The sequence below is a fragment of the Mobula hypostoma genome, chromosome 3 (genome assembly GCF_963921235.1).
Source record: "Mobula hypostoma chromosome 3, sMobHyp1.1, whole genome shotgun sequence".
Lineage (NCBI taxonomy): Eukaryota > Metazoa > Chordata > Chondrichthyes > Myliobatiformes > Myliobatidae > Mobula > Mobula hypostoma.
Window position 1 is genome coordinate 169,236,997 of NC_086099.1, and position 25,510 is coordinate 169,262,506.

The 25,510-nt window shown below is 41.5% G+C and overlaps 1 protein-coding gene across 1 annotated transcript in view; it reads left to right on the forward strand.

Moving 5' to 3' along the window:
• Positions 1 to 25,510, forward strand: part of kcnh8 (potassium voltage-gated channel, subfamily H (eag-related), member 8) — a 460,036-nt gene that overhangs the window by 320,294 nt on the left and 114,232 nt on the right. The window contains exons 8-10 of the mRNA XM_063042495.1: positions 6,393 to 6,590; positions 11,132 to 11,331; positions 24,913 to 25,162. Of these exons, the coding sequence (XP_062898565.1) occupies positions 6,393 to 6,590; positions 11,132 to 11,331; positions 24,913 to 25,162 (648 nt within the window). The remainder of the gene's footprint in view (positions 1 to 6,392; positions 6,591 to 11,131; positions 11,332 to 24,912; positions 25,163 to 25,510) is intronic.

The window sequence follows — 25,510 nt, forward strand, 5'->3', positions numbered from 1 at the left end:
AGGACTGCAGTAGTGATAGGAGAGTCCATAGTTAGAAGAATAGAGATGAGATTCTGTGGGCATGATAGAGATGCCTGGAGGCTGCTTAACGTTACAGGAAAGATACTGGTATGGGTAGCAGAATGGTTGACAGGCAGGAAGCAGGAAGTGGGAATAAAAGGGGCCCTTTCTGGTTGGCTACTGGTGACAAGTGGTGTTCCTCGGGATCACTATTGGAACCACTGCTTTTCACATTGTTTGTTAATGATTTAGATAATGGAATTGATGGCTTTGTGGCAAAGTTTGCGGATGATACGAAGATAGGTGGAGAGGTAGGTAGTGCTGAGGAAGCAATGCGATTGTAGCAGGACTTAGACAAATGGGAAGAATGGGCAAAAAAGTGGCAGATGGAATACAGTATTGAGAACTGTATAATAACGCATTTTGGTTAAAGGAACAATAGTGTGAACTATTATCTAAATGGGGAAAAGGTTCAAACATCAGAGGTGCAGAAGGACTTAGGAGTCCTTGTGGAAGACTCCCAGAAGGTTACTTTACAGGTTGAGTCTGTGCTAAAGAAGGCAAATGCAATTTTAGCATTTATTTCAAGGGGAATAGAATATAAAAGCAAGGAGATAACACTGAGCCTTTATAAGACACTAGTCAGGCCACATTTGGAGTATTGTCAACAGTTTTAGGCTCCATATTTCAGAAAGGATGTGTTGTCATTGGAGAGAGTCCAGAGGAGGTTCACGAGGATGATTCTGGTAATGAAGAGGTTAACATATGAGGAGCATTTGGCAACTTTGGGCCTGTACTCACTGAAATTTAGAAGAATGCGGGAGGATCTCATTGAAAACTACCAAATGTTGAAAGGACAAGATAGGGTAGATGTGGAGAGAATGTTTCCTTTGGTGGGGGTATCCAGAACTAGAGGGCACAGCCTCAAAACTGAAGGGCAACCCTTTAAAACAGAGATAAGGAGGATTTTTTTTTAAGCCAGAGATTAGTGACTCTGTGAATTGCTCTGCCACAGACTATGATGGAGGCCAAGTCCATGGGTATATTTAAAGCTGATGTTGATTGTTTTCTGATCAGTCAGGGCATCAAAGGATATAGCGAGAAGGCAGGTCTGTGGGATTGAGTGTGATCCGGGATCAGCCATGATGGAATGGCAGAACAGACGCAATGGTCTGAATGGCCTAATTCTGCTCCTATGTCTTATGGTCTTATGGTATGTTGCCTCCAAGGTGCTAATGTCAGGGATGACTTGGATTGGGACCACAACAGCATTCTAAAGGGGGAGTGTGAGCAGCCAGAAGTCTTATTACATATTGGCATCAATGATAAAGGTAGGAAGGGCAAGGAGGTCCTGAAGAGAGATTTTAGGGAGCTATGTAGAAAGATGACAAGCAGACTCCCAGGGTAGCAACCGCTGGGTTGCTGACTGTGCCATGCACCAGTGAGGGTAAGAATAGATGCGTTTGGCAGATAAATGCGTGGCTGAGGAACCGGTGCAAGAGCAGGAGTTCAGATTTCTGGATCATTGGGATCTCTTCTGGGGAAGCTATGACCTGTGCAAAAGGGACGGGTTAAACCTGAACCCGAGGGAGACCAATACCCTTGCGGGCAGGTTTGCCAGAACTGTTTGAGAGTGTTTAAACTAATTTGGTAGGAGGATGGAAACCGGAGTGATAGGGCAATTGACTTACAAAACAAATGCAGTGTATAGTGAGACTACTAAAAAGGGCAACGTTGTGATAGTTATGGGGGATTTCAATATGCAGGTAGGTTGAGAAAATTAGGATGCTGCTGGATCCCAAGAGGGGGAATTTGTAGAATGCTTACAAGATGTATTTTAGAGCAGCTCATGGTTGAGCCTGCTAGGGGTCAGCTATTCTGGACTGATTGTTGTACAGTGATCTGGAACTGATTAGAAAGCTTAAGGTAAAGGAACCATTAGAGGCCAGTGATCATAATACGATAGAATTCACCCTGTAAATTGAGAGAGTTAATCTAAAGTCAGATATATCATTATGACAGTAGAGTAAAGGAAATTGCAGAGGCATGAGAGAGGAGCTGGCCAAAGCTGTTTGGAAGGGGCAGAGCAGCAAAGGCTGGAATTTCTGGGAAAAATTCAAAAGGCACAGGATAGATACATCCCAAAGAAGAAGTATTCCAAAGGCAAGATGACAAATCCGTGGCTGACAAGGGAATTCAAAGCCAACATAAAAGCCAAAGAGAAGGCATATAATAGAGCAAAAATTAGTGGGAAGTTAGAGGATTAGGAAGCTTTTAAAAACCAACAGAAGGCAACTAAAGAAGTCATTAAGAGGGAAAAGATAGAATGCAATGGTAACACGAGGAATTCTGCAGATGCTGGAAATTCAAGCAACACACATCAAAGTTGCTGGTGAATGCAGCAGGCCAGGCAGCATCTTTAGGAAGAGGTACAGTCGACGTTTCAGGCCGAGACCCTTTGTCAGGACTAACTGAAGGAAAAGCTAGTAAGAGGTTTGAAAATGGGAGGGGGAGGGGGAGATCCAAAATGATAGGAGAAGACAGGAGGGGGAGGGATGGAGCCAAGAGCTGGACAGGTGATTGGCAAAAGGGATATGAGAGGATCATGGGACAGGAGGCCCAGGGAGAAGGAAAAGGGGGAGGGGTGGGAAAACCCAGAGGATGGGCAAGGGGTATAGTCAGAGGGACAGAGGGAGAAAAAGGAGAGTGAGAGAAAGAATGTGTGTGTATAAATAATGGATGGGGTACGAGGGGGAGGTGGGGCATTAGCGGAAGTTGGAGAAATACAATGGTAAGCTGGCCAAAAAGAGGATACCAAAATTTCTTCAGATATACAAAGAGTGAATGAAAAGTCAGAGTAAATATCGGAAATGATGGAAAATGATGCTGGATAGGTAGAAATGGGGGACAAGAAAATGGTGGACAAACTGAAGAAGTATTTTATATCTGTTATCACGTACCCCATGATGGGTTAAAGAACCAGCAGAAATAGAAAACACTTTGGAGTCTGGTATTGCTATTAACTATTGGTATTTATTAGTAACTACGCAATACAGTATATAAAATCAGATAAATCAAATAGGTTAGCAATGATTATATATGTGTGTGTGTGTGTGTGTGTGTGTGTGTGTGGAAATATAGAAACCAAGCTTCTTCAAGCCTAGGGGTAAATGGTTACAGTCTTACGGTGATAAGTAAAGTTCAGTTCAGTTCGTGGTATTGAATTGAGCAGTGATTGGGAGAGAGACGGGTTTGAGTCTTCAGGTGAGCCGATGCCGTCGATCTTCCCGTTGTCCTCCGAAACTTCCAAGTTAGCCAAACTTGATCAACTTAAGAGCACCGTCTTCGAGTGATGGTCTACCAACCCAGGCGAGGGTTAGACACACTATTAGACTCCACAGGGTTGCTCTTTCACACACTAATAATCACAGATCGATTCCTCAGAATCGATCCTCAGTCCCCCACTCGTCGGCACCTGGACAGGATAGAGATATCTTCACCACCCCCTTGTGCATCTGTGTGTCCTCTGAAATAATGAATCATGCTGGTTTAAATACTGTTGTGCTGAACACCAGCTGTCCATCAAGTAGCTCCTCCCTTCTCTCTCTGTAGGAACATAGAAGCCGGTAATGTTCTTGCAAAAGTGTAAACACGCTGTAGAGAAACCATAGCATCATCTCAAGCAGTCTTCGCCTCTCTCTCTTAATAACAAGATGTCTGTGTTGAACAACTCTCTCTCTCTCTTTTTAAAAGCACAGTTCATAGGGATAATTCAGGATCCCGTCACACTGTGGAAGACACTAAATGTATGTCAGAAGTCCAAGAGTGTTAGGGAGCAGAAATGCGTGAATTTGCCATTATTAGGGAGAATGTGCTTGGGAACTGAAAGGCCTGAATGTAGATAAACCACCTGGACCAGATGTTTCACACCCTAGGATCCTTGAAGAGGTAATGATTTTTCAAGAATTAATAGATTCTGGCATGGTTCTGGAGGTCTGACAAATTGAAAATATCACTCCATTCTTCAAGAAGAGAGAGAGGCAGAAGAAAGAAAACCACGGGCCAATTAGTCTGATCTCAGTGGTTGGGCAGATGTCAGAGTCGACTGTTAAGGATGTGGTTTCAGGGTACTTGAGGCATATGATAAAGTAAGCTGAAGTCAGCTTGGATTCCTTAAGGGAAAAACTTGTCTGACAAATCTATTGGAATTCTTTGAAGAAATATCAAGCAGGATAGACAAAGGAGAATCAGAGAACATTGTGTACTTGGATTTTCAGAAGGTCTTTGACAAGGAGTCACACATGAGGCAGCTTAACAAGCTAAGACCCCATGGTATTATAGGAAAGATACTAGCATGAATAGAGCATTGGCTGATTGACAGGAGGCAAAGGGTGGGAATGTAGGGAGCATTTTCTGTTTGACTGCCGGTGACTAGTGGTTTTTCACAGGGTTCTGTGTGTTAGTACTGTTTCTTCTTACTTATATGTCAATGATTTGTATGATGCAATTGATGGTTTTGTGATCAAGTTTGCAGATAATATGAAAATACGTGGAAGGGCATATAGTTTTGAGGAAGTAGGGAGGCTGTAGTACAACTTAGACAGATTAGGAGAATAGACAATGAAGTGGCAGATGGAATAGAGCGTTGGAAATTGTTTGGCTGTGCACTTAGGTTGAAGAATTAAAAGTGTAGACTATTTTCAAAATGGAGAGAAAATTCAAATATCTGAGTTGCAAAAGGACTTGGGAGTCTTCGTGCAGGATTCCCTAAAAGTTAATTTTCAGGTTGAGTCGGTGGTGAAGGAGTCAAATACAATGTTAGCATTCTTTTTGAGAGGGCTAGAATATGAAATCAATGATGTAATGTGGAGGCTTCACTATCTCCAAGGAAGAAAGAAAGAGGGGAATCTAATAGGAGAGGACAGAAGCCATGAAAGAAAGAAAGGATCCTCATCCCTTTTCTTTTTTCCATGGCCTTCTGCCCTCTCCTATTAGATTCCCCCTTCTCTATGCCTGTATCTCTTTCACCAATCAACTTCCCATCTCTCTACTTCACCCCTTCCCCTCCTAGTTTCACCTATTTCTCCCTCCCCTCTCCCCACCTTTTAACTCATCTTTTTTTGGTCAGTCCTGCTGAAGGGTCTCGGCCCGAAACATCGACTGTTTACTCTTTTCCATAGATGCTGCCTGTCCTCCTGAGTTCCTCGAGCATTTTGTGTGTGTTGCTATAATTGGAATGGTGAGCTGTTGCAGTTTATGTGGCTTTAGATACACTTTGGTTCCCAGAGTTTACCCATTTGTAACAGTAATCCTAATTGCTCAAGCCAGGAGAACAGCTAAGTATTAATAGCAAACCTGAAGTTACCCATCAGCTGCAAATTTCAACGTCATGCAAATAAAATGTTGAAATTTAGTCATTCTCCATCAACAAACATCATCTCAGCAACCCTATGCACATTTTCGTTAAGAGTACTCTACAAAAGCAATTAACATATTGCTGGCCTTAAGATGGAACAACAGATAAACATTTAAGGCTGTGATCTTAACAGTGGGTTGTTAATGTTACTGATCCATCACTCCTCACAAAAACTTCCAAATCTGGTTAGGGAAAACAACAGAGAAAATGGACTTCATATTGCTTTTTTGTTCACTACCATAAAGTAAGTGCAAAGAGGGTCAATTCCACAGAGCAGCATGTCTCCATTTAGCATCTGAAAGATCTTGGGTCAGATGATTTTTAGTTTTCTCTAGAGGACATCGAAGACTGTGTTAGGCTCCTGGGTTGTGTAAATGATGAAGCTATATCTGTTCCACCTCCACTATAGAAATGAGACTTGACCTGCTCATGATCCTCAGTGGTATCTGAATAACTTAATAAATAAGAGATACAACAAGGACCGTATTAGACTCATAATTCAGGCCACATTCTTCACCTAAATATTATGACATAGAGCAGTATAGCACCTTAACAGGCATTTTGGACAATAATGTTGTGCTAAACTAATTAAGCTTATGACACTTAATCCCTTCTGCCTGTACATGGTGCATAATCCTCCATTCTCTGCACATACATGTGCCTTTCTAGAGCCATTTGAATGTCTCCATTGTACCTCCCTCCATCACCACCCCTGAACATTGTATCATTCATATGCTTTAAATCTATGGTTTATTGATCAAAATTGAATTAATTGAATTCTTCAAGTTTGAGATTTTAAAGATATTGGTAAATCATGGGGATCGTGGAACACAGAGTACAAATAAAGATATGGTGTTAATCAAACATTTGAAGTGTGAATAGCCTACTCTAAAACTGGGTTTATAAGTCTTAAATGCAAAGGGTAAATTCCAATGGCAATTGCTGATTTTATTCAATTTGTAATCTATGATTATAGGTTGGCTGCACGAACTGGGCAAACGTCTCGAAACTCCATACTTTGACAATAACACAATGGGAGGACCTGGAATCAGAAGTGCCTATATTGCTGCCCTTTACTTCACCCTCAGCAGCCTGACCAGTGTGGGATTTGGAAATGTCTCTGCCAACACTGAAGCAGAGAAGATCTTTTCCATCTGCACAATGCTGATAGGGGGTTTGTCCATTCATTTCTATGACATTGGTCGAACTCAGATATAATTTTTGTGCATATAATATACAGAATGAAAATAAAATTTTTGAAGCTCATACAAAATTTGTTATATTGCATCAATAACCTGAAATAAGCTTAGCTGATGTTTAGCTTCTTAGATGATAATGGAAGTGAATGTCTAGTGAGGCACATATGGATCAATACAATGCTCTTAGCACTTGTGTCCAAATTGATTTTTACCCCTTTCTGATCTTAATTAAAGGCCACCCTTACTGACTTATTTAATAAAATGCCAGGCTTGGGAATCTTGCTGACATTCTAGAAAAGTCTGCAAAGTGAATACCTGTTGTGTGTTTGAGCTTCTCAAAACATCAGGACCACAAATACACATGGACTGCTTCTATCACACTTTTATAAGACTATCAAATGTTCCCTAGATAGATTTATGACTTCACATCTAACTTGTTATGATCTTGCACTTTATAGTCTATTTGAACTGCACCCGAACTATCATATTAAATTTTGTAACAATGAAAAAGACTACTTGGCCCATTGGAACCATGTAAGATCTGAGACCAATCCCATCAGTCATATTCCCTAATCTTCTTCTTTGCAATATGAGGACCTATGATCATCTCTTCGACCAACCCTCTGCTTTACCTGGAGTTCCTCCAGCAGTTTGTTTCTTTTTTCCTTGTAACGAGTCCTTTCAGATATTCCCATTCTCCCACTATCCACCTATGCTAGGGATAACTTCGAGTAGCCAATTAATCTAACAACCATTCCACCTTTGGGACGTGGGAGGATTCCAAAGCATCAGAAGGAAGCCCATGCATTCCCAGGGGGAATGGGTGATGGGTGAAGCCAGATGGATGGAAGATTGGGGATGAAGTAAGAAGCTGGGAAGTGATAGATGGAAAAGGTAAAGGGCTAGAGGAGAAGGGGTGTGATAGGAAATGGGAATGGACTATGGAAGAAAGTGAAGGAGGAGGGGCACCAGGGGAAGTGATAGACAAGTGAGGAAAAGATAAGAGATAAGGTGGGGGCAGAGAAGGGAATTGAAGGAGGAGGGGGGAAATTACCAGAAGTTAGAGAAATCATGTTCATGCCATCAGGTCGGAGGCTACCTAAAGGGTGAATGTTCGGGAAATGGAGAAGATGTAGATGAGGGCAGCATCAATGGTGGAGGAAGAGAAACACCAGTCTTTGAAGGAGGAGGACACCTCTGATGTCCTGGAAAGGAAAGCCTTTTCCTGGGAACAGATGTGGCCAAGATGAAGGAATTTTACAGGTGACAGGGTGGGAAGAGTTATAGTCAAGATAGCTATGGGAGTTCAAGCAACACACATAAAATGCTGCAGGAATTCAGCAGGCCAGGCAGCATTTATGGAAAATAGTAAACAACCAATGTTTCAGGCCAAGACCCTTCATCAGGACTGGAAAAAAATAAGATGAAAAGTTAAAGCAAGTATGTGTGGAAAGGGGAGGAGGAAGTACAAGGTAGTAGGTGATGGGTGTAACTGGGAGAGGGGAGGGGGTGAAGTAAAGAGGTGGGAAGTTGTTAGGTGAAAGAGAGAAAGGCCTGGAGAGGGTGGAAGACCATGGAAGAGAGGGATGGGGGAAGGGCACTAAAGGGAGGTGATGGGCAGGTAAGGAGATAAACTGAGAAGGGAATGGGAATAGTGAAGGTGAGGGGGGGGTGGGGGGAAGCAATTACCGGAAATTCAAGAAATCAATATTCATGCCATCAAGTTGGAGGCTATCCAGATGGTATATAAGCTATTGCTCCTCCAACCTGAGTATGGCCTCATCACAGTTGAAATGAGAATGGGAAGTAGAATTTAGGTGGGTGGCCACTGGGAGATCCCACTTTTTCTGGTGGATGGAGCATAGGAGCTCAGCAAAATGGTCTCCTAATCTACATTGGGTCTCACCATTGTACAGGAGACCACACTGGGAGCACCGGATACAGTAGGTGACTCCAACAGATTCACAGGTGAAGAGTCACCTCACTTGGAAGGACTGTTTTGTACCCTGAATGGTAGTGAGGGAGGAGGTGTAGGGGCAGTTATGGCATTTGTTTTGCTTGCAACAATAAGTGGCAGGTGGGAGATCAGTGGGGAGGGACGAATGGACAGGGGAGTCGTGTAGGGAGTGATCCCTGCAGTAAGAGGAAACGGAGGGGGGAGGGGTAAGGGAAATTTGTGCTTGGTGGTGGGACCCCATTGGAGAAGGTAGAGGTTATGAAGAATTATGTGCTGGACATGGAGACTACTAGGGTGATAGGTGAGGACAAGAGGAACCCTATCCTTGATGAGGTGGTGGGAGGATGGGGTAAGAGCAGACAGGCACGAAATGGGAGAGATGTGGGTGAGGACTGCATTGACGGTGGAGGAAGGAAAGCCTTTCTCTTTGAAGAAGGAGAGCGTCTCATTAGTTCTGGAATGAAAAGCCTTATTCTGAAAGCTGATGCAGTGGAGACGGAGGAAATGAGAGAAGGGGTGGCATTTTTAAAAATGACAGGGTGGGAAAAGGTTTAGTCCAGGTAGCTGTGAGAATCAGTGGGTCTATAAAAGATATTAGTGGATAAACTGTCTCCAGAGTTTGAAAGGGGAGATTGGTTACAGAAATGGACCGGGTAAATTTGAGGGTGGGGTGGAAGTTGGAGGCAAATTTGAGGAAGTCAATGAGCTCAGCATGGATGCAGGAAGCAGCCCCAATGTAGTCATTGATGTAGCATAGGAAAAGTTGGGGAGTGATACTGGAGTAGGTTTGGAATGTAGACTGCTCCACATAGCTAGCAAAAAGGCAAACGTAGCTGGGACCCATGTGAGTGCCCTTGATTTGGAGGAAGTGGGAGGAGCCAGAGGAGTAACTATTGAGAGTGAGAACTAACGCCACCAGATGGAGGAGAATGGTGGTGGAGGAGAACAGGTTGGGTCTGTTATATAGAAAGAAGCGGAGAGCTTGAAGGCCATCCTAATAAGGGATGGAGGTGTATAGGGACTGGACATCCATGGTGAAAATGAGACAATCAGGGTCAGGGAACCTGAAGTCATTGAAAAGGTCCTGAGCATGTGAAATGTCACGGATGTAGGTAGGAAGGGACTGAACCAAGGGTGGGGGGAATAAAACAGAGTTGAGGTATGCGGATATAAGTTTGGTGGGGCAGGAACAAGCAGAAACAATGGGTTGACCTGGACAGACAGGTTTGTGGATCTTGGATAGGAGGTAGAAACAGGAGGTGAGGGCTAAGGGAACTATGAGTGGCAGTGGATGGGAGATCCCCAGAGTTAATTAGATCAGTGATGGCTAATAAGGTCAGTCATGGTGACAAAGGCCTGGTGCTCCTTAATGGGGTCCTATTGGCCACTGTGCTGAGCGCATACACTCTGTCCACCAGATAAAGTGGAATCTCCCAGTGGCCACCCAGTTCAATTCTGCTTCCTATTCACAATCCATCATGTCTCTCTACTGCTGCCATGAGGCCACACTCACGTTGGAGGAGTAACACCTTATATTCCTTCTAGGTAGCCTCCAACTGATGGCATGTATATTGTTTTCTTCATCTTCCAGTAATTCCCCCACCCACCTTCACCATTCCCATTCCGGTTTCCTTCTCTTGACTTATCTCCTAACCCGTCCATTATCTCCCTCTGGAACTCCTCCCCCTTTCCTTTCATCCATGGTCTCCTATCAGATTCCCCCTCCTCCAGCCCTTTATCTCTTTCACCTATCAACTTCCCAGGTCTTTACTTCACCCCTCCCCTCTCCCGACTTCACTTATCACCTACCACCTTGACTGCCTCCTCCTGTCCTCCCACCTTGTTGCTCTAACTTCTCATCCTTTTTTCCAGTCCAGATGAAGGCTCTTGACCCAAAGCGTCGGCCATTTACTCTTTTCAATAGATGCTGACTGGTCTGCTGAGCTCCTCCAGCATTTTGTGTCCATTGCTTGGATATGCAGCATCTGCAGATCTCGTCTTTTAGCTATGGGAGTTGGTAGGTTTATAAAAGATATCGGTAGACAGTTTGTCTCCAGACAGAGAGATCAAGAAAGGTGTCAAAAATGGAGCAAGTGAATTTAAGGGCAGCATGGAAGTTGGAGGCAAAGTTGTTGAAACTGACAAGCTCAACATGCTCACCAGTGCAGTCATCAATGTAGTGCAGAAAGAGTTGGGGAGCATTACCGGGGAAGGCCTGGAATGTGGACTGTTCCATGTAGCCAATGAAGAGGCCGACATCACTGGGGCTCATGTGGATGCCATTGGCTACATAAATCTTGAGTTTGTGGTAATTTGGAGGAGCCAAAAGAAAAATTGTTGAGTGTGAGGATCATTTCCACTAGACAGTGAAGGGAGGTTGTGGAGGGGAACTGGTCAGGTCTGTTGCTGCAGCAGTTGAATTTAAGGAATTGTTTATAACTACAGACCTGCTAAAATATGTAAGTTTTTGTTGATATTCTAACAAACGGAATGATTTGGCCAACATTATTCATTACTATGTTCAACCGAGTTACACTTCTATTTTCTTTCTCTCCTTAGCATTGATGCATGCACTGGTCTTTGGAAATGTAACTGCTATCATTCAGCGCATGTACTCTAGGTGGTCTCTGTATCACCACAGAATTAAAGATTTAAAGGATTTCATCCGGGTTCACCATCTACCGAAGCAACTAAAACAACGAATGCTGGAATATTTCCAGACAACTTGGTCTGTCAATAATGGAATTGATGCTAATGAGGTAATTTCCTTATCTTAAATATGCTATGATGAGAAAATCTTTTGGCATGTTATTGCTAGTGAATCTGTAAATAACATTGTGAATATATTCAAAAATAACATCATATTTCTCTTTACACATTCTATTTCACAATTTTGCTTTTTTTTAATTCCCTCCAATTGAAGGTAGTTGAATTTTCAACAGGAGTTAGAAAACAAATATGATTCATTCCTACTTGCTTCATTCAGCTTCATGAGCAAAGAAATCAAGAAACTGCAAAGATTAAGAGAGTGAATAACCAGAGGACTTCTGCAGCCTTGTGTCTATTGCCAGTTATGTTGTTACAGTATTCCCTGGCTATTCAACAAAGAGTCGTGGAGTAGTGCTGCACTTTTTTATGCCTCTCAGAGATCAGACTCCATGGGTTATATTGCTCTTAGTCATTCTCCAATGCACCCCAATCTGTCTGGTATACTTGGAATAAATTATTTTAAATTAAATTTGGATCTTCTCCCTTCCCTTTCTCACTCTTGCTTCCCAACTTTTTCAAATACTGATTTATAGTGGAGTACATTTCTCAGGGAATGGATGATTCAATCCACTACCAAAAGGATGCCCTTGGAAAGAGAAGGCATTGTCTGAAAGTATCAGACAAGGCATGCTCTTTCAAAGGGCATCCTTCTTTCACCACTCTTTGATATATGCTCAGTAGTGTATGTTAACAAAATAGTCACCACAAAGAATGTCATAGTCGATCTTAATTATTTCTTTAATAAATATGCTCCACAGTTCTGACAGTAATTAATCACTGAATATTAATCAGTTACATTAATAAGACAATAAGACCATAAGATCATAAGACATAGGAATTGGGTCATTTGGCCCATTAAGTCTGTTCCACCTTTCCATCATGACTGATTTATTTTTCCCCTCAACACAATTCTCCAGCCTTCTCCCCATAACTTTTGATGCCCTTACTAATTAAGAACCTATCAAACTTTAAATTAAAAAAATAACTTGCCATCCACAGCCATCTGTTGCAATGAATTCCACAGATTCACCACCTAAAGAAATTCCTCCTTATCTCTAGTCTAAAGGGACATCCTTCTATTCTGAGGCTGTCCCCTATGGTACAAGACTCCCATTTTTCAGTAGATTTCAGTGAGAACCCCCTCTATTCTTCTAATCTCCAGAGAGTACAGTCCCAGGGCCATCAAATGCTCCTCTACGGTAACACTTTCAGTTCCAGGATCATCCTTGTAAACCTCGTGATCCGTCTCCGATACCTGCACATTCTTCCCTAGAAATGGGTCCTAAATCTGCTCACAGCACTCCAAATGTGGTCTGACCAATGCTTTATAAAGGTTTAGGATTTCCCCCTTGTCTTCCTTACTATCAACTCTGCCTGCAAGTTAACCTTTAGAGAATTCTGCACAAGCAGTTCCAACTTGCTTTGCACCTCTGATTTCTGAATTTGCTCCCCATTTAGAAAATTGTATACTCCTTATTCCTCCTATCAAAGTGCATGGCCATACACTCCCCTACACTGTATTCGTTGCCCATTTTCCTCATCTCTGTATTTGTTCTTCTACAGACCCCACTTCCTCAGCACCACCTGCTCCTCCACTTATCTTGTATCATCTGCAAAGGTGGCCAGGAAGCCATGAATTCTGTCATCCAGATTAATAACGTATAACATGAAAAGTAGCAGACTCAGTCCAACCCCTGTGGAAAACCACTAGTCAGCAGCCAATCAGAAAAGACTCCCATTAATAGAGCCATATCCTCATTCATCTGATATAGAGGGCAGTAATAGTACCCGCAGATGACCAACTAACTCAGTATATAACACATGTTGAAGCTAAAACCTTCTTGTTCTCCATGGATGAATACTACAGAGCTTATTAAAAACCTACTTGCAGAGTAATGAAGTCACTTTGCTATGTCATCTTATTTTTTCCATGAATGCTTACATATACGTGTGTATTAATTGCACACTGAAAAATAAACAATAAACACTTCCTTCTGTTATTAATATACTCTTAACTGAAATATTCCAGATGTATTTGTAGAAAATTTTTGAACACTAATATAATTTCTCAGTGCCACCATTTAAATGTTGCTTTCTCTATTACTTTTTCCTTTGTTTTTGTTGCTTTCTTTCTAATATAACATCTCTTCCTATTGTTCTTGCAATGGTTTCTGTTCTTTTTTTCTAACTTATGGCACTACTAATACAGTCAATCACATTTCCAAGAGGCCACACTAAAAGTCGCATCTGGTCTTACTTTTCTTTGATCTCTAATAACTATTTCATGGAAGTGGCTCTGATGCGCCAAAAATTACAAGGAGACATTTTTTATATTGCTTACATCATGTGCTTCTGTGACAGAATGTGCCTCGTACAAGTAGCACTGGATGTGTGATTCTCTCGGTACTGGCATGAGAAAGGCAACTGACTGGGAACTGTCAAAATGAGCAAGGCCCTGTCACTGATCATAAGACCATTAGACATAGGGGCAGAATTAGGCCATTCAACCCATCAAGCCCACTCCACTATTTCATCATGGCAGATCCTGGATCCCATTCAACCCCAAAAACCTGCCTTCTCACCATATCCCTTGATGCCCCAACCAATCAAGAATCTATCAACTTTCACTTTAAATATACCCACAGATTGGCCTCCACTGCAGTCTGTGGCAAAGCATTCCACAGATTCACCCCTCTCTGGCTAAAAAGAAATTCCTCCTTACTTCTGTTCTAAAAGGTCGCACCTCAATTTTGAGGCTGTGCCCTCTCGTTCTAGATACCCCCACCAGAAGAAACATCCTCTCCATACCCATGTGATGCCCACCACATTTTCTTCCGAAATTAATGGGTGAAAAGCCATGGTTCCAACTTGAAGTCCATGGACCCTTTGGTTAGTGGTGAGGCTCCATGGCATAAAAAAAGTTGGGAACTCCTGGTTAAGAGGAATTACATATTAATGAACTGCACAATTTCACAAATGAATATGTATTACTGAAAGGAAAAAAGACAAATGCTGAAAACACTCAGCAGGTCACGCAGCATCTTTGGAGAGGGCAGCAATGGGTCCCTCATTAGAAATGTGTCATGGTTCGGATTGGGGTCCCTTTAAATTTAGCTTGTTTATGTTACGATCTGGACCGTTGATTTCCTGTTTTCCCGTGTCCCTCGACCTTGGTGATTAGAGGCAATTAACACTCGGCTGAACCGGTAGTTTATAGTCTCCGGCTTTCAGCCGTTCAGCGTGGGAGCGTCTGCAAAGTAATCTAAGGTACGGTGTGCCAATGTCATCTGGCCGGAGCCAGCCTAGTCTCTGCCGAAGTGAGTGCTGGTAATTCGCCTTTTCCTCACCAGAGCAACCCTGTCCAGTTACCTCGCCAAAGCGAGCCTACAAAGTTTCCTCGCCAAGGTGGGTCCGTCAGTTAAGGCCGCTGACTACTGTTCCCGGGCCGAGTCGAGAGCTCGCCACTACCCGGAGGCTCCAAGTCAAGTCCTGGCCCTGGCGGCATTCAAGCACCAAGTCCCGGCCCTGGCGGCTTCCCAGTTCTGAGTTAAGTCCTGGCCTTGGTGGTCTGTGATTCCTGTCCTGCCCCCTTGTCTGAATCCCTTCTCTGCCCCTCTCACCTCTAGCCCTCGTCTGCAGCCCCCACCTGCACTTCAGTCTAGTTCCACCACCGGAGCTAGATAGGTACTGTCTGGTGTTCATTCGTGTTGGTCTTGTCTTGTCTTGTCCTCTCCCCCGTGGGGTAAGTCAGACCGTCTTGCCGTTGCTCCGTGGGGGGTCATGTCTTGTCTTGTCTGGTCCTTGCCTCCGTGGGGGGTAAGTCTGGCCGTCTTGCCATCGCCCTGCGGGGAGTCATGTCTTGTCTTGTCTTGTCCTCACCTCCGTGGGGTAAGTCAGGCCGTCTTGCCATTTCCCCGCAGAGGGTTATGAGTCCCAGCCCTATGTCCTATACCCAAGGAGGGGTCCCGGCTCTCTGTGTGCGAGTCCCGGCCCTATGTCCTGTACCCAAGGAGGTGTCCCGACTCTGTGTTCTGTGTATGTGTCCATGGTTCCGTGTACCTGCTCTCCCGAGACCGAGGCTCTGTTTTCCATGTTCCTCCTCTCCCTAGCCCATGTCATGTCCTTGCCTGGTTCTGGGGTTCGAGCCAGAGGCAAGACCCAGGTACTGGGTCCTTGCTCAGTCTCAGGCTCGGAGTCCATACCTTAGCCTCTTCATGTCTCCTCTAGTTCTGGGAGCCGATTCCGAGTCCAAGCCCAGACCCTTGGTCCCAGCCTAATCGTAGTCCTTGTCCTGTTCGCTATTCCTACTCCTGCCTTGCTCTTCTGGTTTCGAACAATAAACTAAATTTAGGTAACCTCACAAGATGTGTCTTGCATTTGGGTCCACCCTTGCTCCCCATGCCCCGCCGTTGTGACAAAATGTGGAGAAGTGAAAAAAAAGTGTTGGTTTTGGATTGCAGAGAAGGTGGAGGAAGGGTGAGTGAAACATAGGGAATGTCTCTGAAAGGATGATATTGTAGAGTAACAGTTAAGAAACAGTCACAGACAGGTTAAGCTTCCTTGTCTACATAATATCCTGATAATGAGAAGGCTGTGGATCATGCCCAGCAGGCCAAAATATATAAAAAAGAAAAAAAAAAGAAAATCTAAGTCAAAATGACTAGTTCTGACATAAGCAGAAACAAAGAGTGAGTTGTTAATAGTTGAAGGATTTGCTTTTGAGTCCTGCAGACTGCAGCGTACCTCAACAAAGAAAAGGTGTTAGTACTCAAGCAATGTGTCTGGCCTTATTGTAACAGTGTAGGAGGCCATCAATTAGAAAGACCAAAGTGTGAGTAGGCAACAAACTTAAATGGAAGGCAAGAGGCAACTCGGGGTGGCTTCTGCAGATAGAAAGTATATGTTCCGCAAAGCAATCATTCCGCCTGTATTTTGTTTTTCCATCTTAGAGTAGGCTGTATGGAGAACGTTGAATGAGTGCAGTCGAATAGAAGGGGAAGTGCTTTGTTGCTTCACCTGGAAGAACTGATTGGATCTCTGGATGGTGAGAAGGGAAGAGGTGAAAGGACAGATATTGCACCTCTTGTGGCTGCATGAGAAAGTACAATAAGATATGAAGTGCTAGCAGAGAAAACCAAGGAGTCACGAAGGCAGTGATCCTTTCAAAATGCCGGAAGGGCAAGGTAGAATCTTGTGGACATCGGTGGAAATTGTTAAGATAATCCATTGACTGAGGAGTGTTGTCAGGTGGAAGGAGGCGATCAGGGGAACTTGTTTCTTACCCTTCATCTGTTTCGTGGAAATATAATATGGGCAATGTAATCACTAGCAAGTATCTGCTTGATGTTTGACAGACCAGTATGTTTTTGTATTGTTCTGATGTACTGTTGAAAGGGATACCATCCTGGTATGAACCTTCCAGTACTTATACTAGAAGGCAAACTTAAATTTGTGTGCCTGGTGCAGAATTTTACCCTGGGACATACGTTAAGAATTCAGGCACAATTATCAGTGAATACTGCATGCAAAACAGATCAGTACAAATCTGCTAGAAGCCAACAATACAACTTTCTTGTCACATAGGGAAGAGATTATGCAGAAATTCTGGTGTGCATTAATGCTGATTGATATGCATGATCCTCATTCAGTGCTTAAACACAATTTGGAAAACAGTATCCTTTGACACTTCCAGTTCGTGCAGGGCAGAGCAGATGCTTGCAGTGAGATATGACGATGGGTAACACAGGTTTGAACCCCAGGGAAAGAAAAAAAGTTATGTTATTGGAAAAAGTACATCTGACTCTCGATCTGCTGCTGCTTCAAACTGAATTTTAGTTTTCTACTCCTGAACATAATATCTGTCATCTTGTTGATGGATCAGCACATAGTTCACTAACTAATTCTACTAGGATATTTAGCAGAACAGTCCTGCAATGAAAAAGTTCTGGACTTCAACAATTTTTTAAATAAATTCAGATTTCTGTATCTATGGTTCTGGAACCATTAGACTGTTTGATAACCATTTTCAAGGACAGTCCCTTGAAATAAAGTTCCTCTACAAAATCAGGAATCAATATGGAAGGCAGACATTCAGCTCGAGTGATATGGATGTGAAACCAATTACGCATCATCTTCTGAACTGTCCTCTCCTCATCCTGTCTTTGCTTCTCTCAGTCTCTTTATCTCCAACACCCAGGTTCTTTCAGACAAAAGCCAAGAAATTAGGTCACATTTGTAACACATAACGTTTTCCTGGAGTAGATCGCATCAGAGAACATTTTCTAGGTGAAAGATGTCACATGTATGTATGTAGTCTACATTAGCACCTTTGACCTTTTCTTGGCATCAGGTATACATCAAAAAGTAATTCTTCCTGTAATATCCATTTCAAGCCATAAATTGATGTTCTAATTGTGATTCAGCCTCAAGAGGATATCATGAAATTTGTTTCTTTTCTCATTATTTAAAAGGACAGCCTACTGATATTGAGATACCTGACCTGGCCTAAGAGTAGACATGTTCCAAAGTCGTAAAGGGTACTACAATTACTAAAGGGTTTTTTTTCTTTCATCCACTTGGAGTCAGAGACCTTCTAATAGAAAGCAAAAACATGCCCATCAGTGAAGAACAAACTTCAAAAGAAGCATCATCCTAGTTGGATCTCTCGGATGGCAGACATAATGTTTGGCCACATCCTCACTCTGCTCTCTCGAAGGAGGTCAAAGTTATATTGATTCCTCAACCTTTGCCACAAGTTCTTTCCAAGTAACCAACAGTGATCTATCAACTTGCTGCTCACCACAGCACTGGAGAGGTCACCCAGGTATTGAATTCATGATAAGAAGATTTCATCCAATGAGATTTCAGTGGGGATCATGTGAGGCTAGCACTAAGGTACTGGAATTTTCCATTGTTGTTGGCCACCAGTGAATCTAGGCACTCACTGACTGCATTCCTGAGCCAATATGAGCTCCCATTAATAACCTTTTCATTACCAGGCAAGATGTCCACTTCCTCACTGTGCATCTTGTTTTGGGTCACTTGCCAGGTCACTGGGTAAATATAAATTGGAGGATGACAGATTCTTTACTAGTAAGAGCATCAAAGATTATGGAGAGAAGGGAGAAGAATGGGTTGAAAGGGATAATAAATCAGACGTGATTGATGGGCTGAATGGCCTGATTCTACTCCTACAGTACTGTGCAAAAGTCTTAGGCATACGTGTATATCTAGGGAGCCTAAAACTTTTACACAATACTGCATTTGTCAATGTGGAGCAGACAGTGAGTTTGTAAATCTGGCAGGAACAAAGGATGTTGGGAATGGCGAGGCCGGAGCACCGTAGGAGGGGTGTAATACAGGTGGCAGAGGTGGGAGGTGGCACGGGTGCAGGCACACCCAGCCCAGAACCACCAGGCCACCAGGTCATTTGATTCCAAACAATTGGTTTGTTAATCATTACGCTTCCTAATTCTAAAGAAGATTATACCATCAGAAGGTTTCAGGGTTTCAGTGACTGGCACTAATCCGTCAGATAGATCTTTAGGACAAGGGTAAAAGTACACGTTTCTCTCTACTTACTTGGCTACTCACAACAGTGGTCTCTCCAACCACTGTAACATGCGCAATTTTCACCCATGCGCAGAATAGGATGGCTGTGGATAACACCACTGGTTCTCTCAAAATGAGATTGTATCGCCTGTGTCAGATTGGGAGTGCCCTGAAATAGTGCCCAGCAGTATGTATGCTGCATTCTACACAATCTAACATATGTTGCACAGCAACTAGTGCTTAAGGAAGAATATAAGGGAAACTCAAGTTTGTGGTTAATGAAATGGATCTGGAAGAATAGTAAGATGAAGGACAGGAGGAAGCAGGTGGGAACCAGGTGTACTGTACTATGGAACTACCATATAGACATCCGCAAGATAGTAAATTTTAAACCTTCCCACTCAAGGCTAAAGATTTAATTGCTGTAGAGGATTTCTTACTCTTGTGGGATAATGTCTTTTGCGACAAGGGTGAATTATTCTGCTTGGCAGCAGGGACTTGTGGCTATGAAATAATCTCAGGTGTTGGATTTCCTCCATGGTGGTTATAAGAGTTGACTCTGAGACTGCAAGAAGTGGTTTTGACAGCTCTGGGCAACTTTCTTCTTTTTTTTCTAGTTTGTGCATCAATTTTGGGATGCTGCATTTAGTTCACTGGAGTATTCTCTTATTAATCCTTCTATTGCTCCCTTTACGATCTCACCTCTCCTCTTGGTTTCCTCATCCACATCATCATCTAACGAATCCACTATCTGTATCTTCACTGACTCTTTTCTCTTTGGCCTTCCATTTATTCAACTGGGCATTGGCCATTGCATCTACTTTTAAAAGCAGCTTTTGTCTCCCACTTGAAGTTCATGCAATAACTTTAAAACATGCAGAGTAGATTCTGCTTCTTTATACTCACACAAGCTGAACATTTGCATCTTTCCTGAAGCTCCTTGAACTCTCTTCCAGTTTAAAACCACAACACATTTCACAAGTAACTGTCTGATTAATGTATCAGATGCTTTCTCAGATATGTTATCTACAAAAACTTGTAGTCGGACCATTTCTTTCATCACTTCCATGCTTTCTCTGAGCAGCATGGTCCTTCCTTGGTCCAATATGCTTTCCAACCAGCGGCTCAGAGGTTGGCACCAATACCTTTATGCCCTCTGTTTGGCAATGGTTCATAGTGACAGTTGTGGCATCATCCAGTGTTTTACTTAATTCGCTTTCAGTTGACTCTATTGCAAGGGATGTGGCATGCAATTTGTGGCTGGATCTCCTATTATGTTGTAGTTGTCTCAGCCAATCACATCCCCACAATGCTGGCCATCCTGTTTTTACCACATACAAACTCAATGTGGCTTGTTGGTTATAGTATTTCAGTGTCATGAATATCATTCCCATAGGAGTTATCTTTCCTCCCGTATAAGTTCTTAGTTGGATATCTGCCGGCTTCTGTTCAGTTTCTTTGAAATGCCATTCAAACTCATTTTGTGGAATGACTGAAACAGTTGAAACAGTGTCCAATATCATTTTAATTAACTTGTTGTTCACTTCTGGTGTAAGCCATATTGCTTGTTTATTGTTAGTTTTCACATTGTAAATCTCAAGGCTACACAATCCTGTGTCACTCTCATCATTATCAGATTTTTCATCAACAGCATACAGATTAGTGCTCTTTTTGAAACTGCAACTTGACTTTTTAGCTTTTTCTCCTCCCTATGCAGCTCAACACGTTCCTTGTATGTGTCCTACTTGGTTGCATTTTGTGTAAGTTTCACCTTTTAACCTTCACTTGTCTGGTGTATTGTGAGCTCCTGCCACGACAGTAACACATTTTGTTTGGCCAGGCTGGTTTCTGTTTAGACACTGCAATTTTGTTAACACTCACTCTCATTCCTGATTGCAACTCAATTGCATCTCTGTCTGCTGTTTTCATTGAAACAGCAATTTCATCAGCTCTTTTAAATATAAGTTGTGCTTCAGTTAGGTGCTGTTTTTGAATGTTTTCTTGTAAGATTCCACAAACTAAACAATCTTTCAGTACATCATCAAGACCATCACTAAACTGACAATGCTCAGAAAAGTTCTTCAATTCAGCTACGGACATAGAAATGGACTTCCCTTGCTTTTGATTCCACTAATGAAACCTAAAGTGTTCTGCAATCAACAATATATTTGTTTCTAAATGTTCCAGCGTTGTTTTCAGGATATCAGCAAAGCTCATTTGGCTGGTTAGGTTGGAGCAGTCAAATTTCTAAGCCAACTGTATGTCTTTAAATCTAATGCACTCAGCAAAATTTGCACTCGCTTCTCATCGACTATATCATTTTCTTATTCCATTCAGTATACATATTCCAGTTATCTTTTGTGTAATCAAATGCATCAATCTTTCTGATGTAACCAACCATTTCTATTGTTTTAAAAAATTATTATTATCACCCAGTGCTCTCTGTTTATGAACCCATGAATTCTTCTGTTTTCTGCCTTTTTAAAAACTCAATGGTCTTTCCTTTTGCAAAGAAAAAAAGTGTTGCTCTGAAGAACAAAAAAACGTACTGTGTTTTTTTTACCTGACCATTTCTCTGTGCTTTTTACTTAACCCAAATGTCTCGCTGCACTTCAGCAAGTAGATAGTCATCTTGGCTTTGATTTAAAAATACCTCGTTGCCATTATTATGTTTTATAACTCCAAAATATAAAGCTAATTGCAAGTAAAAGAGAACGGGTCTTAGTTTCATTTTTACTTTTAGCGAAGCGCACACATATAACGTGGTAGTGTCATGATTTCTGCAATTCACTTAATTTTTACATATAACCCACGATGAATTATTTAAATGAACAACAGTGCTTAACCAAACAATATATTTACAATATTACTCAAGTATTACTGACATATTAAATACACAATAACCTGCACAGATTAAACAAGCAAATGAATGAACCTTCATTCCAAATACTTCAATGGAGTGTGAGAAAGGATAAAAAGCAAATTAAATGAGAAAAAGAGAGATTTTTAAAATTTATCACAATAAATCTATCAAACAAAAATGCTGTTGATGTCATCCTGGTATTTAAGACGTAAAATGCTTACAGCTATTAATGCACACAGGGTAATAAATTCACAATCTCCTGAAAATATGTTTCATTAACTTGAAATAATTTACATTAGAAAAAGGTTATTCATTCTGCTCAGCTGATATTGGCCAAAATATAAGTGATGCAGATTAAGTCTAGTTCACAGCCTTATTGCTTAAATCACATCATGGTTACTCAGGTAATTTTTAGATATGATGAATGTTTCTGCCTTTACTGCAATTTCAGACAATGATCCAGACCCCATGCTCTTGAGGAATTTATTTTTCCCCAATTCCTGTGTAATCCTCTTACTTATCACCTTAAATACATGTTGCCTAGTTATTGACTGTGGGTTAAGCTAAGTTAAAAGTTAAAATTTACTTAAGAAAAATATCTTCCTTTCACCAGATCTTTGATCTTTTTTCCAAGAAGTCGATCTTTTTCTTTTCACTTGAAATCATCTGGTCCATTTTCAGTAGTCTGGAATTACTCACCCCTTCCATCACAGCACAGCAGTCTACATCCAAAACCAAAAAATTCTTATTCCAGCTGCAGCAAAATAAACATCACTCATGAGCGATGCAAAGTTGGATGAATGTATAAAAATCAAATATATTTAAAAAAACTGTGGTACATTCAAGTATTACTCATATCTACATGACACAACAAGCCACATCAGTTTTGTCATTTTGGATCTTGAAAGGTAGTGATACTCTCCTCTGTACGTTATAGCTTTCAATCATTATACCAATCATTCTTATTAATCATTTTAGGGGCTTAGATAGACGTAAATCCAATATAGGTGACCAGCAATATGCATGGTCTGAAAATATATATGTTGCAGGCCTCAATTGTATTTTTGGTGACATCCCAAGCTTCTATTAGGCCAAAATGTGGTGGAATAACCTAAATAAATGTAACGACCACAGTGTTTAAACATCCTTACAGTAGCTTTGGATGCGGGGATCCATTGACACTCAAAAGTTATTATGACCAGATAACAACTATAACATTCAAAGTAGTTCAGTTGTCATGTACATGCCAGGGTGTCCTGCATGAGATGAGAAAAGATTCATAGAGGTAGATAGTATGGAAACAGTCCTTCAGCCCACTCATCCATGCTGACCAAGATGCTACACTAATCCCATTTGCTTGCATTTGGCTGCTGTTCCTCTAAACTTTCCCATCAATATACCCATCGAAATGTCTTTTCAACATTGTAATTGTACCTGCCTCTTCTGCTTCTTCTGGCAGCTCATTCCATATACTCGCCACTCTACATGGACAAACTTGCCCCTCATGTCCCCTTTAAATCCTTTTCCTCTCACCTTAACCCATGCCCCCTAGTTTTAGACTCCCCTACCCTGGGAAAAGACTGTAAATCTTCATTATGAAGGGCACAGGTAGGATCATCCCTAAGCTTCCTTCACTCCAGGGAAAACAGCCTATCCAATCACTCCTTGTAACTCAAGCCCTACAGTCCTGGCAACATTCTTGTGAATCTTTTTTGCACCCTCTTTAGCTTAACTACATCCTTTCTATCATGTAGCGACCAAAACTGCACATTGTTCTCCTAGTGTAGCCTAACCAACTGCAACATTAGACACCAACTCCTATTCTCAGTGTTTTGACTGATGAAGGCAAGCATGCCATAAATCTCTTTCACTACTCTGTCTACCTGTTCAAGTACTTTCAGGGAAATGTACACTTTTACCCCAAGATCTTGCCATTCAAGAATGCTCCGCAAGGCCCTGCAATTCGCTGTGCATTTCCTGGCCTGCTTTAATGACCCAAAGTGCATTATTTCATACTGGCCTAAGTTAAATTCCATCAGCCATTCCCTTTCCATTTTTCTAGATCCTGTTATAACTTTAGAACTTTTCTTCACTATCCTCTACAGCACCAAACTTGGTGAACTGACCAATCATGCCACATGCATTCTCCTCCAGGCCACTAATATATATGACAAATAATAAAGGACTGTGCACTCATTACTGCAGCACACCACTTCCAATCTGAAAGGAAAAGAACAACTGTCTAACACCACCCTCTGACTCCTACCACTAAACTAAATTTGTATCCAATTGTCTACGTCACCCTGGAACCTTACTCTTCATAAATGCTGCTTTTTATTTTCTTTTCTCTGCTTTACACACAATAAAGAATTTCCCCCTGCTGATGTTATTGGGTGGAAATAATAATGCCAAAAGTATGTACTTACAGTCAGGCAGAGGCAAAATATAGAAGTGCTTGCACTAACCAGGAGTATTTTCCTCAGAATCAAATGCCTGCAATAAAGTGGAAAAATAAAAGAGAATTTTAAGAGAGAAATTTAAGGATAACAGATGAAGAAATGTTTTTCATGTAATTGAATATTTATGTCATGGAATATTTTTGCAGTTTTAGTGTTTGGTATAGAGAATGTAAAGGAATACTATATGTATTGGTGCTGTTAGTACTGAGCTAATAGTGTGCTTTTCATCCATTGGAGTAATCTAGTTCGTCTGCATGTTAGTTAGCATGTGATTAAATGTAATGGACTTAAGGGTAACCGTTATTGATATGAAAACATTCACAGTGTGTGTTCCATGAATGACTATGTCATTATTTAAGAGGTAATCAATATTTGTAAATTTTCTGCTGTTAGAACTTTTACTCCTAATTGCAAGGAGATTCTGAAAAGCATCTCAATTTATTTATTTTATAAATAATTATCTTTTATACTTGTAAATGATAATTTTAACATTAACATATTTTGAAAATTATTCCTGTTTCTTCATAGAACCAGCAATTAAATGAAATCTGAAAGTGCCAATAAATTATTACAGATTTTGTTATTTGAAATATTATAAATGGGAGGTGAATTTTTTTTATTGGGCATATTTACCAGCCTTTACCAGCTATCGACATCATTAATTATTCCAACATGTCTCAATCTTGTCATTTCCATAGCTTTTGAAGGACTTTCCAGATGAGCTGAGGTCAGACATCACTATGCATTTGAACAAGGAAATTCTGCAGCTATCTCTGTTTGCCTCCGCCAGTCGTGGCTGCCTTAGGTCTCTCTCCCTGCATATCAAAACCTCTTTCTGTGCTCCAGGCGAGTATCTCCTTCGGCAGGGAGATGCACTGCAGGCAATCTATTTCGTCTGCTCAGGCTCCATGGAAGTGCTTAAAGGTGCCATGGTGTTGGCAATACTGGGTAGGTTCTAAAATTCTTTAATTGGTAACATAATACATCTTCGAAGCTTAACAATTTATTTCACTGGCAATGAGGACAACTTACACAATACCCAGCTATAATACTGGTTAAGTTTCTCAGAATCAATCAAATGTTAAATTACCTGCATTCGGTTAACTGGATTCTTTCAACTTTCACCTCTTACATATCCCTCAGTCTCATCACCCCCAAAATTTCTTGGCTAGCCTTGCATATTAGACCTTCTTTTGCTGTGAAAAGGTTCCAAATAAAATGAAAACTATTGTTTGATACAAATAAATTCTGTATTATAATATAAAATGTTGTAGAAGACCAAGAACCATTGGCTTT